The sequence below is a fragment of the Pteropus medius genome, unplaced genomic scaffold, assembly GCF_902729225.1.
Source record: "Pteropus medius unplaced genomic scaffold, Ma_sr-lr_union100, whole genome shotgun sequence".
Lineage (NCBI taxonomy): Eukaryota > Metazoa > Chordata > Mammalia > Chiroptera > Pteropodidae > Pteropus > Pteropus medius.
Genome location: NW_024344378.1, coordinates 20883674 through 20901450, shown reverse-complemented (window position 1 = coordinate 20901450; position 17777 = coordinate 20883674). Strand labels below are relative to the sequence as shown.

The 17777-nt window shown below is 39.1% G+C and overlaps 1 protein-coding gene across 3 annotated transcripts in view; it reads right to left on the bottom strand.

Moving 5' to 3' along the window:
• DNMBP (dynamin binding protein) overlaps positions 1-17777 on the bottom strand; it is a 91773-nt gene that overhangs the window by 36873 nt on the left and 37123 nt on the right. For 2 of the 3 annotated variants that reach the window (XM_039871526.1, XM_039871525.1), the window contains exon 4: positions 15144-17153. In XM_039871526.1, the coding sequence (XP_039727460.1) occupies positions 15144-17153 (2010 nt within the window). Of the gene's footprint in view, positions 1-178; positions 1529-15143; positions 17154-17777 lie in introns of those variants that run through there. The other variant, XM_039871527.1, reaches the window with a different exon arrangement.

Below are 17777 nucleotides of genomic sequence, written 5' to 3'. Positions count from 1 at the left end.
CTACATATATTCTTGCTCTGTAAAGTGCCTCCCAAAGGAATTAAATCTCGCTCAAGACACTTAATAAGAACCCCAGGAGCCAGGTTCCTTAAGTACACAAGGGTTCCTGGTACCTGGTAAAACCACCCCTTTTATCTATTTCCATGCTTTCTACTTCTAAGGCTAACAGAGTTCGTACCTTGGGTTCTCTTCCTGTTTTGCACAAATTCTGAGCGTCGCAGGGTGCTGGGTGCTGTGCGGCGGAGGCAGCTATTCCTTTTCCAAGTATCTGGGCCATTTAATTTTCTCTCTTTCTCTAAGTGCCAAGTATTCTTCTCTAATGAGGGCCCCTGAGGAATGCCAGAATAATGTTCGCCTTGGTCTCCCCTAGTCTGCTGATTCCGCAGCACGTCCGGGGTGATCCCTCTGCTTCCAGGTGCCATCGTTCCTGGTTTGTCAATGCCATTATACTCCAAATTCCCCATTTCATGGAGAGAATCTGTTCCACTATGATTCTGAAGTTTATACTCACAATTTGCAAATAAAGCATCATAGACTTTATTTTCTCTGTCAAAATTATTCTGATCTATGGCATGAGTCTTTGCTTTGGAACAGATTTTATCATTTTGATAAATATTCCTGTCCTCTTCAGAGTATTCGACAAATTCTTTACCTTCATCGACACCATTAAAATTCACAGACTGACCATTAGTACAATTCCCAGGAACATGATATGAATTGTTGAGGTCTCTATAATAAATATTAGTTTCTTTACAGTCCTCAACATTATAATTAAAATTCCTGTGGTTCATATGCCAGTTTTGAGGTTGACCAAAATTCCCCACAGAATCATCCAAACCCCTGTAGCCAGTCCATTGTTCAGTTTCTTTAGAGTCCTCGAGATTATAATTCAGATTCTTACAATCCACGTATCCATCCGTCTCTCCATATCCTCCGGCTTTCCAGGTTACATCTGGGCTTCCTGTAAGCCAATTATCCTTAGTCCCAGAACATGGGTTCCCATAACCTGTATTTTCTGAATTCCTATTACCATCACAGTCTTGAGTCCCGCTTCTGTGGTACAAACAGTCCTTTCCACTTTCCTCCACTTCATCGTGGTCCATATCGCTTGGTTCACTCTGCTCAAAATGCCAGTATCCACAATGCCTTTTTCTGAAGGGCCGATTCTGCCTTGTGGTCCGGTACCCGGAATCCAAGTCATCTTCTCTGTAAAGTCCATCCAGCATTGTAAGGTCCCTTTTCTGTAGACTCCTGCAATCTTCGTATTCCCAGCTGGAGCTGGAGACTCAGTGCCCTTTCTTTTCCATTTCTCTTTTCTGATCTCGTGGGTTTCACACATGTTCGGTGTGCTTAAAGACACAAGATTTACTTCTCTCTTCCATGGGCCTGGGTTGGGCTGAAATGTGGACAGGTACAGTTTAGCCTAAGGCTGTCTCTGTCCTTAAAATGTCTCTCAAAGCATCTGAGTCACTTCTTGCTGCTCCGGTTGGAGCGTGGAGATCTGTGGAGTTATTTCAACCTCAGGATCCAATCAGTGAGCAGCTATATCTTTCCCCACAGAGGCCAGAAGATAATTAGTAACTAGTGTTCATGTGATTGGAGTTGGCAGTTTGGTGTTTCCCTCATGCTGGTTAAACTGGCTTGGCTGCTTCATGAGCTGAAGGTAGTTAGAAGCATTCTGCGGTTCTAAAGTTTTTAGAGAAAAAGCAGTGGGGGAAACAGCCGCCTTTAAAAGCCTAAAGTAAGGTCACATATCAGTCTCATCTGCCTCTTTAATTCTTTAGTAATCAACCAGGGGTAAAAATAAATGCTTTCATGTGCAGCTCAAACTGGACCTCTATTGCCCCATCCCCCCGGTTCAGCTTTCTAATCCTCGGACATCTGAAACTCTTTGGGACTCCCTCCCCTTTAGTCAGAGGCAGAACCTTTCCTCCTTTGAGAGCCCGGCTTTTATGGGATTCAAGTTACCAGGTAGTGTACACTGAAACCACGAGCTGTTCAAGCTCTTGCCTACGGACATGTTGGATGTCCTACTGAAGGAAGAAAAAGTACTTTCTTTTACTCTGATCTGATGTATGGGTAATTTTATAGGGTAAAACTTTTCTCCAGAGGAATCCAGTTATATGTGCTCATAGTTTCCTTGATACCTGTCATGCCAGAGAAGCATCAAAATCATTTCTCAAATCTCTTTTCCATCTAATTCATATCGCATATTTAGGAACTCTGGATGGAGAATGAGGCTAGAAATCAGAAAGGTGGGTATAAAAATACCTATTTGCATTCAACAAACACTAGATATCTGTTACGCATGAGGCACTGCAGAAGAGAAAAAGTTGACCACGTTAGTTCTTGCCTCTTACAATGCAGGAGCAACACGTACTTTAGAGTAAGACCGAGTGTGAGAAGTTATGACAAAGGTGACAAAGCAAAGTCCCTGGTGCCAACTAGAAGGTTCATGTAAGTAGTGGTGTTTGACCAGTACCTTCGAGCATAAGCAGGATGCCCATAGACTTTCTACATATGGAGAACTAGAACATGGGGAACAGTTTGAAGGATATAATATGTGGAAAAAGTAATATGAAACAAGTCTGGAGGAGTAGATTGGGACAGATCCCAAGGGACCTTTTTTTTTTTTTCATTCAGTGGATAATGAAATACCATTGAAGGCTTCTGAGTAGGAGAGTAACATGCTAAGTGACAGTCTTCAATAAGATTACTCTTTTAGCTCTCTGATCATCTATCTGATGTCCAGGAATGATTCCCTGAACTTTTATCTAATCTCTATTTATAAAATAATAAAAAGGATCCTGAGGAGACCAGGGTTATATGCTTCGTCAATAATTAGATGTTTACTCTTGGGTAAACGAACTACTTATTTTCGTTGGGCTTAATCAACCCATCTATAAAATGAGGGAATTGGCTTCCATGACATCCCTGAATTCCTTCTGTTTCAAGAACTCGTTTCATGTCCCTCTCAACTTCCTTTTCCTTTCTCAAATTATGTTACTGTATACACCTTTTGGATTCTTTACTAATAGTTACTAAATGAGCCTCTAGATTGCCAAATCTTCTGATTTTCATTCCAAGTGTTTTTGTTTATTTGTTCTGTCCCCTCATACCTTCCAAACTAACAGCAGTAGCAGCAGCAACTTCCATGCTGTCAGTGTATGTTATGTGCTGGGGCTATGAGATTGACACAAATTTTCTTTGATCTTTACTACCCTGCAAGAAGGGTCTTGTATTATCCTTATTCTAGCACAGATAAAGAAGTCTCTGAGGGTTTGAATAATCTGCCCAAGATCACAAAGGGTCACAATTTGAACCCAGATCCGTTTGACTTCATGGCACTAGACTAGGAAGACTATCTCAAAATATAGTTAAAAGATTAATTTCCCTCAAACCAAGTAAACAAACTCTGTCATGTTCTAATTCAGAGGTGGATCATTACGGAGGCAGGTATGCCACACCCCCACCATTCCCTCATTTTTCCTTACCACCGACCCACAACGAGCACCTGGACCAGCACAGTAACAGAAAGTCTGTCTAATACCGACTAACTCAATAATCTAAAACCTATTGCCTAAACCCAATAAAGATTGTGTTTTGGTTCACCAAACCAACAAGATGGTAACATCATTTGGGAGGATAGCTTTCGCCATGAGTTATACAGAACGAGAGTATAATAGAGAGCATATGAGATGAGGGATTAGGAAATCTAGCTTCTAGAAGTTCGATTTCTCCTAATAAACAGTTTGTAGATATGTTTCACTTCTCTGGCTATCAATTTTCTTACATGTGAGATGAAAAAGCTAATGGTTTCTCTGTCATTTTAAATCTAAAATTCTACGGTCTTTCTTACTTATTTCTAAGTAAAGATTACAAGTAAAGATAAATCTTTCTCTACCTGTTATGGAGAACAAAGTTCCCTTTAGCAACTTAATATCGTTGATAAAGCTAGCATGATAAAAGACACACCTAGTAAACCAACCACAAGAAGAGATAAAAAGAGAGAATAAATTATAGGTAAGAAAGATGCTAGTTATAAAATGATACAGTAGAAGTTTGGGGAAGCTAAAAGAAATAATCTTTGGATAAGTGGAGAGTGACTAGCTAGTTATAATATGAGGCTCCCCCTCTCAGCTCCTTCTCTTTTTCTAAGTCCTGCTGCCTTTAGGGCATTAAAGATAGAGTTTACATAAAGATGTAAACTGCCTCAGCTTTACCCCCATATTACTATAACCCAGAACTAATCAAAAGTTGTGAATGGGTTGCTATTTTCATGTGATAAATCTGTGTGCAAAGAAATATGGCTCAGGAGAAACTTCTGCTCCTTCCTTGACTACATGGAAGAACTTGAATTTGGGGCCTTACCCATAATGGGAGATTATCAGAGATAATCTCTTTTGACCTGTAGGTAGAGCAGGACAAACTTCTACTTACTAAACATCTGCTCTTCTTAATCATTCTTCAAGGACCCCTTGAAGCCCCCAAGGCACCTTACATCATCCCTAGATCAGAATGTCTTACATACCCACGTTCCCTTTCTGTCTCTGACCCTCTCATGTATGCAGGGTTCCCATACATATGTATGTATTAAATTTGGTTATTTTCTCTAGCTAATCTGTCTCATGTCTATTTCATTATTAGACCAGCTGAAAGAACCTTGAGAGCAGAGGGAAGTTTCTCCTCCCCAACACGCCCATGTCCTTCCTCCAGTCTGATGATCAAGCCTCCTTACTAAGTAAGACTCTGCCCCATGACATTTTGTGATTCCTAGAGTTCTTGCTGTTTCCCAGAGCACCCTGCAAATACCTCTCTTATCTTACCTATGTTACTTCACAGTTATGTGCTGCTTAACGACAGGGACACAGTCTGAGAAATGCGTCATTAGGCGATTTCGGCCTTGTGGTAACAGAGTGCACTTACACGCCTAGATGGAAAAGCCTACTGCTGTAATTACTGCAATTGTGTGTGCTATATTTTTATATGACTGGCAGCGCATCACCAGAAACACTCAGTAACTTGTAGTGGAAGCCCAGGCAGTGGGCTATTCTTTTTTGTAATGCAAATGAGTGACTTAAGCTTTGATTGCTGAGGCATCCACTTCAAAGAAGTGTCCTTCGAGGAAGGCTATCACCAATAAACACAGGGTCAGCCACATGACTAGATAAAGAGCCAGGCCGCCTCCCCCACTGAGGCTTCTTTGATTTAGGGATTTTGGTTGGTTTGATAAGTAACCATTTGGGCCACTTGTTTTTTTTTTCTCTTCCTGCACTTTAAATTCCCACTCCTAGGTTTTAAATTCACTAATAAAGAGTGAACCTGTAGAAACCTAAGGACCCCACCCTCAACCTCAGGCCCATGCTCTTCTTCCCCGCCCCACCCCTCCAACTTCTCTGGTGCCCACTGGTGTGCTCTGTACCCTCCAGGGCCTGCAAGTAATAACCCTTTTTTCTTCAAAGTTTCTAATGGTTATTGCTGAAGGGCATCTTGCAATCATAAGAACCACAAAGGTTATTGCTGAAGGGCATCTTGCAATCCTAATAAAAACCACAAGGGTCTGTCCAATCATGACATTGGTTTAGGAAGGGGTCATGTCTGTGGGAAGCTCACAGGGCCCAGGTTATAACCCCCCGGGCATTTCTAAGCCAATAACATTACTATCAAGAGACTGAGATCAGCACAAAACAGTAATGCTTACTGCTACAGTGTTATTTCTTTTACATGAACTGCTACAGTGGTCACTAGGTGATAGGAATTTTTCAGCTCCATGATAATCTTATGGACCACCATCATATATGTGGTCCATCATTGACCAAAACGTTATGTGACAAATGACTGTATTACCCTTGCTTATCTCTTTTTATTATACCAAAAGCTCCTTGAGGGCAAGAACAGTGTCTAACTCACCTTCCAGTCTTCAACACAGCTCTGTACATGGGGTACACAGTAGGTACTTACATGTTCAATGAGTTGATGTTTATAGCATTTATTGGGCACTTACTAGATACTAGGCAGAGGGCAGTACAGCTTAGAGGCTGATCATCTTCAGGGTCACCCTTGACTCTTCTTTTTCATCGACATCTCATAGCTAACCCACCAGCAAGTCCTACTGGCTCTAACTAAAAATATACCTAGGAGCACTTCTCATCATCTCTAGTCTACCATCCTGGTCCAAGCTGCCATCATCTTTTGCCTGGATCACTGCAGTTGCCTCTTAATGAGTTTCTCTGCCTCTGCTCTTGTGTCTTTTCTGTCTATTCACAACAATGCAGCCAGAATGACTCTGTAAAGCTGTAAGTCAGATCATATCACCCCTGCTCAAAACCTTGCCATGGCTTCTTGTCATACCTTAAATGGTGTGCTGCAAAGCCCATGCCTTTGCTCTAGCTGACCTGGCCTCCCTGTTATTCCTAATACCACGTACCCTCTTGTACTTGCTGTCCTATTTGCCTGGAACAATTCCCCAGAGTCCCCCAAATGGCTTGGCTGGCTCCCTACAATCATTCAGATCTTCACTCAAATGTCACTTTTCAGCGAGGTCTTCCCTGATTCCACAGATTCTTTCGCATTTTATAATACCCATATTTTTACTGACTTCTTGTTTCTCTCTTGCCATGAGGGCAGAGATCTCCACTGTAACTCCAGAACACTGCCTGGAATACAGCAGGAGCTCAATAATATTTATTGAATAAATGACTGTCCCAGAGTTTTTAGTCTTTTGGGTCTCATTACACCTGGTAAAGTGAACGGTAGAAGGAGGCGGCACACTCAGAGGCGCGGTGGAATGAATGCTTGCGACCGAGTGGTCCCATGCTAGCAAGCTTTCACTTACATACGGCAAAGCCTCAGTGAAAACTGAAACCAATACTTGAAGTCCCTGGATCTATTCCAGTCTCTCCACCCCTGTGCCCGGAGCCCAGGGTAAAGAAATGTTTGCAAAGCCACACTACAAACCGTAAAGACTAGTGATTCACAGGTTAACTACAACTAAGTTAACCATTCCAAGCTGCATTTCTTGACATACATTAAGCCATCTATCCTAAAAGGAACACTAGTTTCTGTCCTGAATTAACAGACTACTAATGGCTTCTAACTATTGTTGCTGTTTTATACCAAGATAAAGTCCATCAGAAGTAACTGAGCTAATTTTTACTGAGGCAACACCCTGAACCAGATGTTACATAGTCGAGGATACTTGCTTTTTTCTTATGTACTGACAAACCAGAAAGATTATTTCTTTTACATGAACTTTTATCTTTTTTAAATTTAATATTTAGTTTTTTATTTTTAAAAATCTTTTTTTTAAAGTTGCTAGGGAGAAAAAAATGACCTAATTCAATACTCATTTCTTTATGCTTCCTACTTACTTTTCAGTTGTGACAGAGCTGTCCTTTTCATTGTGATATAAACACTCTCTTCACGGTCAATAAGAAATTAAGAAAACCTCATTTATTTTTCCAGGGCCCATTACGAAGTCCATATTTTATTTGTCTTCCATCTTCATTTTTGGCTGTGCTTTGCTAATAAGAAAAAGCTACTATTTTTTTCTAGCAATCAAAATCCATTTGCAATGCTGATTTCCAATTACTTAAAGAATGAATTGCATTTTGCAATTCTGGCTGGTTTAAAAAGTGGATTCAGTAAATATCTTGACTGGAAAAAGACATAATAGGTTCATCATGGATGTTGTCTCTTAAGTCAAAGTTACACAACAGTGGTTTGTTTAATCCCTTCCTTTCCAAACTTGCACCTGGTAATGACATTTTATTAACATTTTAACTTCTATGGAAAAAAATTACTTCAGCTTAGAGCTTTAATAACCCTATCTAGGGTACGTTTTACGTGAGCCTGCATTTAAAAAAAAAGAAACTTCTAACAGGTTCTAATAATAGTTTTAATTTAAAATTTTTTCATATTTATTTTATTAAGTTTATTGGGATGACATTGGTTAATAAAATGATATAGGTTCCCAGTGTAAAATTTTATAATACATCATGTGCGTTCACCACCCAAAGTCAAATCTCCTTCTGTCACCGTATATTTTACCCTTTTCTACCTCTCCCCTCCCCTTTCTCTCTGGTAACCACTAAACCGTGTCTGTGTCTATGAGCTTTTGTTTGCCTTGTTCATTTGTTGCTTTCAATTTTACATTTCACATGAGTGAAATCATACGGTTTTCAGGTTTTTCTGACTTATTTCGCTTAGCATATTTTCAAAATTAATCCATCTGTTGCAAATGGCAGTATTTCATCCTTTCTTGTGGCTAATATCCCATTATATATATGTTGCACGTCATCTTTATCCAATCGTCTATCAAAGGACACTTTGGTTGCTTCCAAGTCTTGGCCACTGTGAATAATGCTGCAATGAACATAAGGATGAATATATCTTTATATGTTTTCAGATTTGGGGGAGTAGATACCCAGAATAGAGATTGCTGGGTCATATGGTAATTCTAGTTTTAATTTTTTGAGGAACCTCTAGACTGTTATCTATCTATCTATTTATTTATTTATTTATTTATTTATTTATTTATTTATTTATTTATTTATTTATATTACTTTCGAGTATATAGTACGTTGGTTAGACATTTACATCGTTTATAAAATAATGCCCCTAAATGCTCCTTCTCTCCTCTGTACCTAGTACCAATTCACTTTCCTACCAGCAGTGTATGAGGGTTCCCTTTTCCCCACAACCTCTCCAACACTTGTTATTGCTTGTCTTGTTGATAAAAGACATTTTAACAGGTGTGAGGTAGGCTCTTATTGTGGTTTTGATTTGCCTTTCCCCTAATAGCTAGTGAAGTTGAGCATCTTGTCATATATCATACACTTTTATCTTGAAAGACGAGAAAATGATTTGGCTATGTAACTCTATTATCTTTTACTAGTTTGAGAAGAATTCTTATATCTGAAACATTTCCATGGAGTCTTCAGAACAACAACTTGCTTCTGTACATAGAAAAACCATACTTTCAAATTTTAAAAATCTGTCTAGAATATTATGTATCACTTTAGTATAAAGGTTTTATTGTTCCATATCAGTAATTCTCCAACTTGTTAATCTAAAATGGCTCTCTTTAGTGGACCTTAGATTCCACTCAATATCTTGCTGAAAATGTTACTTTCCTGAAAAATATATTCTGATTTGATGTGCAATAGTCATTTCAAATTAAAATTTAAAATTACCCTGAGAGTCTCTGTTCAATCTTCCTCTTGGCATTACCTTAAAGGGAAGAGGGAAGTTTAGGGGCAAGTTTCCTCATGCAAAAAAGGCTGACTCACTCTATAGTTTACCAACCACTGATTTAGAACAATGGAATTCTTCTGGCCCATACCAGAAGTAACCATGGCATAATTCAAAGGCGGCATGACAGACAATGTGATTAAATATAGAGGTCAGTATCAGTATGATCACTAGAGTTTCAAATATACACACGTATGAATGATACCATGACTATTTATGACTATGTCCTTTTTATCAATGTATAGCCAGTGCCTGGCTCATAGTATATACTCAAAAAATATTTGCTAAGTAAAGAAATGAATGAATGACCCTATTTGTCAGATTCAGGCATGTGAATCTCTCCTACAGATAGAAAAGGACTATGATATGTTAAAATGAGATTCTCTCAGTGCAATATACAGTCCTACTCAGGATTTCTAAAAGTAACTTGTACTAGGAAATCTGAAAGTCTGTGGACCAATCATGAAAGTTTCCACTGCTTCGGAAGTCAAACTATTTAGCAGATTTGCAGGTATGTTTTAGATATGGACCTTAACTTATTAAGCAACTCATTTGACCATAAGCTTCTTGAGGGCAGAGAGCATACCTATGTTTATGACTGCGGTATATACCCTGCCCTTAACACAGTGCCTGGCACATGGTAAAAACTCAATGATCATTTGCTGGATGAATGAGTGGTTGACCTGAGTACCATCCTGAAGCCCACAAAGTGACATTTCATTCCCCAACACACTATAATCATAAATGCCTCCTAATATTCTACCCTGACCCTATATAACAATTCCAAATTTAAAACATAATTCTCAGTCAAAGCCGAACCCTGACTTATTTAAAACTACTAGTACTGGACTTTCTATTTCTACTAATCGAATTTTAGGTTATTTGGACTAACCTTCTCAGGGTGGGGGGGAGCTTACAAAATATTAAAAACATCTTAAAACCAATAACACACTAATAAGATGGTATCGTACAGGCCAAAACCAAAAGGAAAACTAGAACCCAAAGAGGTAAATAACCACAGAAACTGCACTGCCCCAGGGTGCCTGTCAGTCTCAGACAATGGAACTTTCATTTCAATGGCCATCTGGGGCGAACGGGCCCAAAACTCAAAGCCAGAGTTGCAAGGTGAAGAGTCTAAAAGGAGATCTTTTATGTAATAAGCTAAGATTCCAAAGGACTCCTGAGGGTGAATCAGAATTGGACCAGCCCTCTTGCAAAATTATAGCTAGGGTCTTTGGTTGTTTGAGGTACTACTTTAAGCCTTGAAATCAGTTTAAGGTGGAACTGGACTGAGAATGACTAGTGTTTGCATGTGGGAATTCCTTCCCAGAATTTCTAGGAAAATTTATATGTCCTTCTGAATCCTAAGAAAAATCAGCTGAGAAATTTGGAAACCAGAAGAAAATATTACTAATACTCCTGAGAGAATAAAGCCTAACAGTAAATATAGAGACATTACTAGTTTAAAGGAATCCTCCAATGTTAAGTTGAAAGCAAGAGCAGAAAAGACTGACAAAGTAAAAGATTAAGGTTCACCAGAACAAAAGTACGTAGGAGAGAAGTAATCGAAAACTAATCAGTTAGTTTTGCTTATAGCTGTTGCTATGTTACGTGTGTTTTTGTCTGTGCTGTTAACAGTGAGACATTCTTGCAAATAAAATAAGTGTTAATAAACTATTTCCACAGTATATTTTATACAAATCTTATAAATGATGGTCCAAGAAATATCAAGCTTTAGAAGCAAAATAAGTCCTTAAATTGGCAATTCTGACACATGATTTTGTGTAGTATTGTTAAATCTTGCTCAGAGAGACTAATGTTCCATTATTTGAATTTTACTCACAAATGTTTACTCAGTGTTTTCCAGTGTTTATTATTTGCTGTATATTATCACTTTTTGTAAATATTTTAGCAGAATAAATGCAAAGAGAAGATGTAAATATTGTCACAAATTTATTGTCTAAAATTTGAGTCAGCAAAAAACAATATCAATTTCAATGGCAAAGCCAAAATCAGAGCAAATACACAACATATTTTCATTGTTAAAAAAGAAAATGAACTCACATGAAGCAACATGCATACGAACTGCCTTACCTGAAATGCTTTTGGATACATTCTGAATAATTTGATCAATATCCATGCAAAATGGAAACCTTTTAACAATTATTTTGTGTTAATGTTTCCTTCTTTTAAATGTTTTATATTATCAAATGTCTATTATGTTAATTTTCTGATTTTGATAAATATTTTATAGTTATGTAAGAAGTTAGGGTTGGGGAAGCTGAGTGAAGACTGTATGGGAACTCTACTATTTTGGCAACTTTTCTATAAACCTAAAACTATTTTAAATAAAAAGTAAAAAACATTTAAAAAGTCTATTATAAGGTAGAGCACACTTACATGCCATTAAAATGTATAATCTCTGTCACAATATTTTGATTCATAATAATAATAAACTATGCATTTATTTCATATATAATTCTCATATATATACATACATACATACATAAAATCTCTGAAACTTTTAGTATAATCCTAACAGGAAAATTATTCACTGTTGATTATTATGATAAGAAGTATAATTATTTAAGAATATATAAATAAAAGGTTTTTTTAAAAAATACAAAATAATTTATAATTTAGGAATTACTGGGAATTCTTATTTCTTATTCTTGAATCCCAAAGCTTACTATTCTTTAGGAATATGGAAACAGCTGACCACAAACAACTGACAGAAACAAATGCAAATTCTCTCTGGAGTCGAGTGCTTTCCTGCAGGTCTTAAAATTTTTCAAATACTATGACTAGCACACAGTAAAAGATAACCAGACACACAGGAGATCTAGAACACTAATAAGGACTATGTAACATCAAAATAATAAGGACAATGTAACATCAAAAATAGTCGCACTAAGACTTAATATCTTGGAGTTATCACACACAGACTATAAGACAACTACACTTACCATATGTAAAGAAAATTAAAAAACAAGCTGAAAGATACCTGCAGGATACAAGAAACTATAAAAGGTAATATCAGATTTGAAAAAAAAAAAAATAGAGCTTTTAGGAAATGAGTCCTCATTACTTCATAATTAAGAGTCTTAAGAAGGAGAAATATGAAGAACAGTATAAATGCTATTTATATTTAGGTGTGAACTAAATGATATACATAGAAATCTGTATATCATTCCATACTTAAATTTAATTAATTCAATATATCCCCTGTTGATCCAAATAGATTCACACTTATACTTAAGTCTCGAAATTAGAAGTGCCTCTTAATTATATTTTCTTCTAATTTCTCAAACTCCTATTAAATGCCTACATTGAGATAAATATAGCTAGGCATTTGCCCACACATGAAGAAGAAAACAAAGAAGAATGAAGAATAAGGAACAGAAGTGGACTATTTTGCTACCCATTAACTGTGTCTCACTGACATCTCTGCACTGACAGTCCCCAGGCCCCCAGTAGTCCAAGTTCAAATTAACAATAGAGGTAGGATATCTTTGAAAGTTCAAGGATATAGGAAAGGCAACTTCAATTCAATTTCATTCGGTTAAACTAAATTCAGTTCATCCAATACTTAATGAGTCTACTGTCTGCAGAACACTATACCCGGCCTGTTCTACACTGAGAAATGATACACTGACTAATACACAGTATCTGTTTTCTCAGTAGGCTTGACATTTTCATGGGGTAGCAAAGAAACAACTAAAATAATATCAATCTGAATTAGGTAAGTGCTGTATAGAAAGTCCTTTAAATCTCAGGCTTTAAATGTCAAGATTAGAAATTGTACAAGACTGGATTGGAGGAATAAAGCCTGTGCTTAAACTGATTAATTTCTTCCTCTTTCAAGGGACTGTTTGTATTGTTGGATATACTTTTTATGAAGACAGAAAAAGATGACCTTAAGAGGCACTGTCAGTGACTGCAAGGAATAAGTAATTTCACCATATTAGCAATTCATATAAAAACACACCTACTGACAATCAATCAAGTCAACATTAACATAGCCAAAGCTGTACCTGGCATATTTAAATAAAGCCTTCCTGATTAAAACTCTACCTACCTACTGTAGGTCTTTCACGGTATTAAACTTTTAGAATTAAGAAATACATAGTAAGAACACTGACTGAATCATTAAGTTAGTCCTGAAATAAAAGATCAGTCGAATAAAAAAGAATACCAGTTTCATCACTTTGTACCAGTCCATTAATCCACACATCCATTTAAAAACACCACCTGGTGGGAGCATTTGAGATTTTGCTCCCTTGCATATATGTCATCAGTTTGGTTCAAATAAACTCTTATAAAAATTCAAAACAAACAAAAACACTGCATGATAGAAGACATAACATTTCTGTGGAACATTATAATTCTAAAAAGTATCATTATTGAGAAATTCTTGCTACCTGGAATTTGAGAAACTTTTGTTCTGCCGTGAGGGCAAATGCTGCTGCTCCCGTTTAGCACAAGTGACCCAGGGGCCTAGGCAGCCTGGCTGTTCCCTAATTCATCACACTGAACTTGCTCTAGGACTCCCTCCTACTTCCATGCCTCTGAGTCTGGAGTTTCCTCAGAACCGTGCCCACATACACAGCAGTCCTCTCCTGAGCATATTTTAGATAGAGGTTTCCTGTCTTTATCTTATACCATCTGCTTTCATCTTTAAGAAAATTACTCAATTTCCAGCTTTCTGATAATACTTTCTTTTGGGAATTTTGTATTATGTTTTATATTTATACACACACACACACATATGTACACACACATACACACATATGTAGATGTGTATGTATGTGTGTGTGTGTGTGTGTGTGTGTGTATTCACTTTTATAGATCTAAAGGACAAAGGGAATGAGAATGTGTACTTGGTCTGCTATCTTGATCCAATCTTTCTGGGCCACCACTCTCCTGCTTTTGTGTCTTATTAGTATCCTGCAATTTCTAGACCCATTACTTTTTATTATTCAATTTGCTGATGACATGTAGGTTCAGAGCTCTCTGGCACACATGCCGAAGTGGCGTGCAGTCATGTTCGCCTTGGGCCCTGGACCAACTGCTGCTGTCTCACTCTCTTTCTCTTCCTACTTTGGAAACTATTTCTCCTGGTAGCCTGGTGAATACGAGGGAAGTCTCCAGAGGCTGGTTGCCCCCAAATTAAGGGACGGCATTTGAATTTTTGAATGTGCAAAGTGGGAAGTAGTAAACCAAAGTAGTTAAAAACATGAGCTCAAATCCTTGCTCCCTTGGCAAGTTACTTAATCTTTACAAGTCTTAGTTTCCTCATTGTAAAGTAGCCATATGAATGATCCGGTACCTTCAAGGTGGCTGTGAAGATTTGTGTAAACAAATGATAACAAATGGTTATTAAGAAGTTAATAAATGTTAGTTGTTATTGTTTTTATTACTACTACTACTACTACCACTACTACTACTACTACTACTACTACTATTATTATTATTATTATTATTATTATTATTATTATTAAGACCTAGTCCCTGGACCACAAAGACACAAGATGCAGTTTTCTCATGCGTTTTAGCCTAGATGTCTTCAGTCTTTAGCCTGGTTAAAGAAAGTTATATCTGGAGACTTCCCATCTGCACGACTGCACAGTAGTATAGAAGGTATGAATGTCATTAAGGCTTAAGATTCTTTATCTGAGCTGTAAACAAAGTCAGGAGGCCACAGTAGTCATAGGACATATCGAGACAGAGCAGTCTAATTGTGGCGACAGAACAAGAAATTAGGTAACGAGAAAGCAAACCATTCTCTAATTGTCAATCAAAGATGGTAACATATCCCTAAAAAACATGAGTAGGCTATTACCTGGACTTATGAGTATCAAGAAACAAATATATATTAATTCATCACTTACCTCTAAGTTGCTGGAGTTCCATATTCAAACTCTCGATGTTACTCTCGTAGAACTCAAGATTCTCAAGGGTCTCTGCTCTTAAGGATTCCTCTTGCTTCTCCTCTAGCATTAAGCTTAGCTCTTCTTGAGCTCGGCTATACATATCCAAGTCCTGTTCCATTTCCTGAATCCTCACCAATACTAAGGGACACTGGGAAGTTTGGTCCAAAGTCTTGTCCACACTCTCAGGGGCCTCCTTTTCTAGTGTCTCACAGCTAGGATGGTCACAGGTTAGGAGCTTAGGGGGTACCACGTTCATCCTCTGCTGTGCCGAGGGAGGCAGCGGGGCTGGGCGAGAGGGCCGTACTGCCAACGGTGGTTCGGGTTTCAGCTTCTGGTCCACCAGCAAGTGGGGAGAAGTGGATGCTGAAGTACAGGGACGGGGTGGCGGTGGCCTCAGGGCCTTTCTCCTCTCAGGCAGCTCCTGCTGGCTGATTAGCTTTGAGGAACCTCTGACGATATCCTTCTCGGAGCTAAAGTCCATGATTGAAAAGTGGCGCAAAATTTTATCTGGTTCTGTGCCAGGCCCTGACAAGCTCTTCTCAAATTCCATCAGCTGTTGTGTCAACTTCGAATCCAGGTCACTGCTGCCCTCTCCCTGTGGGAACGCCATTGCTTCCATGGCGGGCGCCTTGTCTTGCAGACCAGGCTTCATCTCTGATCTCTCTGATGCAGAACAAAAGCAGGCAGCATTTTTTTCTTTGGGCGTGTGGTGTTTTTTAGCATACCTTGCCCAGCCCTGGAGCTGAGGGCTCCACTGGCTAGGTCTGACCCCCTGAGAGGCTGAAAGAGAAAGGCTGCTGTGAAGAGGAGACACTGGCTTCTTAAGGGTTTTCGGCTGCGAGCACATTCTTCTGGAAGGTAGGCTAGAATAGTCTCTAGTCCTTGCTTCTAGAGGGACAAGGTCAGAGAAGTGCTCTGAGCTTGGGTGGCTCCCTCCTGCTCTAGAACAATTGTGGTTTTTCTGCAATTGAGGATGAAAAAGTACGTGAAGTTGGGAGGAAACGCCACTGACTACCTCTGAAGGGTCCTTTGTGGAAGAGTCATTGGCAAGAGGCTGTTTGCACCCTGCGCCTTGGCTTTGTGGGGACCCCCCAGGGGTGCCCTCAGACAGATGAGAGATTTTGTTCACTTCATTCTCAGAGGTCAGACGATCTGGGGGAGAAGCGGATGTTTCAGAAATAACACAGTTGGACTTCTCTGCTGTGTACTCTGCAGATTCATGTCCTTTTTCCTCTGCTCCTAAGGAGTCCTCTGAGCCATTCAAAGACGTTTCAGGGACCACGGTAGGGCTGCTTTCCTGTGGCGGTTCCACGGTTTCTTCTACCCTTGTTGTAGGACATAACTTTACGAACCGGTAAGGAAAGATGCCTGTCCTGCCCTTCAGTGATCCTTCTAGCCAGCCATCTTCCAGGGTCCCCAGAATCCGGATTTTATCACCGACCTCAAAATCCAGCTCATTCGGCTCCAGGGCTTGGAATCTATAGAGGGCAATTCCGTAGGTCCCTGGTTGCTCGTCCTCCTCTTCTGGTCCCCTTTCTTCCTCTCCTGTAGGGGTATCTACTTCACCATTAATAACGCAGTCATCGCGCTTTCCAGAACTTACCGACACGTCCACAGTCCTCAAGGGCCCCAAAAGCTCTACAAAACCTTCTGGAAAAATGCCTCTTCGACCCTCGAGTTCCCCTTCAAACCAGCCTGGTTCAGGAACTCCGATAATGGTAATCACATCCCCTTCTCTGAAGTCCAGCTCCTCATCCAGCTGGGCAGAAAGCCCCATCAGTGCCCGGGCTTGTCCCATTGAATAGTCTGGGATCTGGAGCAGGGCACTCTGTGAGTGCCACTGCCGGCTTTGTGAGGAGAGGCAGAGCTCCCGAACACAGGAGGATGGGAAGAAGCCCCGGGCGCCCCAGCAGCTTCGGCCCTGCAGCCAGCCAGCAGTGGGAGCGCCATCGAGAATCACTAAGTCACCTAAAGGAAGAGAAGCAAAGATAGTGACCTCAGCAGGCACCCCAGAAGAACATTACTATAACTACTAGTGTAACTCATGATTTTAAACATCAATCCAATTCCAGGAAACATATGCCTAGAGTTTTAAGGGCATGAATACTTTTGACAATTTAGTGACAATATATTGAACATTCCGGTAAACCAGTGGTTGTCAAAGTGTGGTCCACTGGACCCTAGTGAGGGGGGCTCCCCAAGGTCCTTTCAGAGGGTCTTTTAGGTCAAAACTATCATTTTTTTCTTCATATACTTCAGTCAAAACAACATACTGCAGCAGACTGAAGAAAGATACAAATATGAGAATCCAGTCTCCTCCTATTAAACCAAATATTAAAGCGATTTGACAAAATATAAACCAATGTTGTGAAAACCAAACGTTCTTTGTTTAGAAAACTAGTTATTTTTCATAAAAATGCTCTATTTATTTTACTATGCCATGGGTTTTAAAAAATGAATTGATAAATATTTTTTAAATTTCTCAGTTTTTATAGCTAATATGGTAAATATTAGTAGACCCACATAAGCAAGAGCTCTTTAGGGTCTCAATATCTTTTAAGAGAATAAAGGAATCCCAAGATCAAAACATTT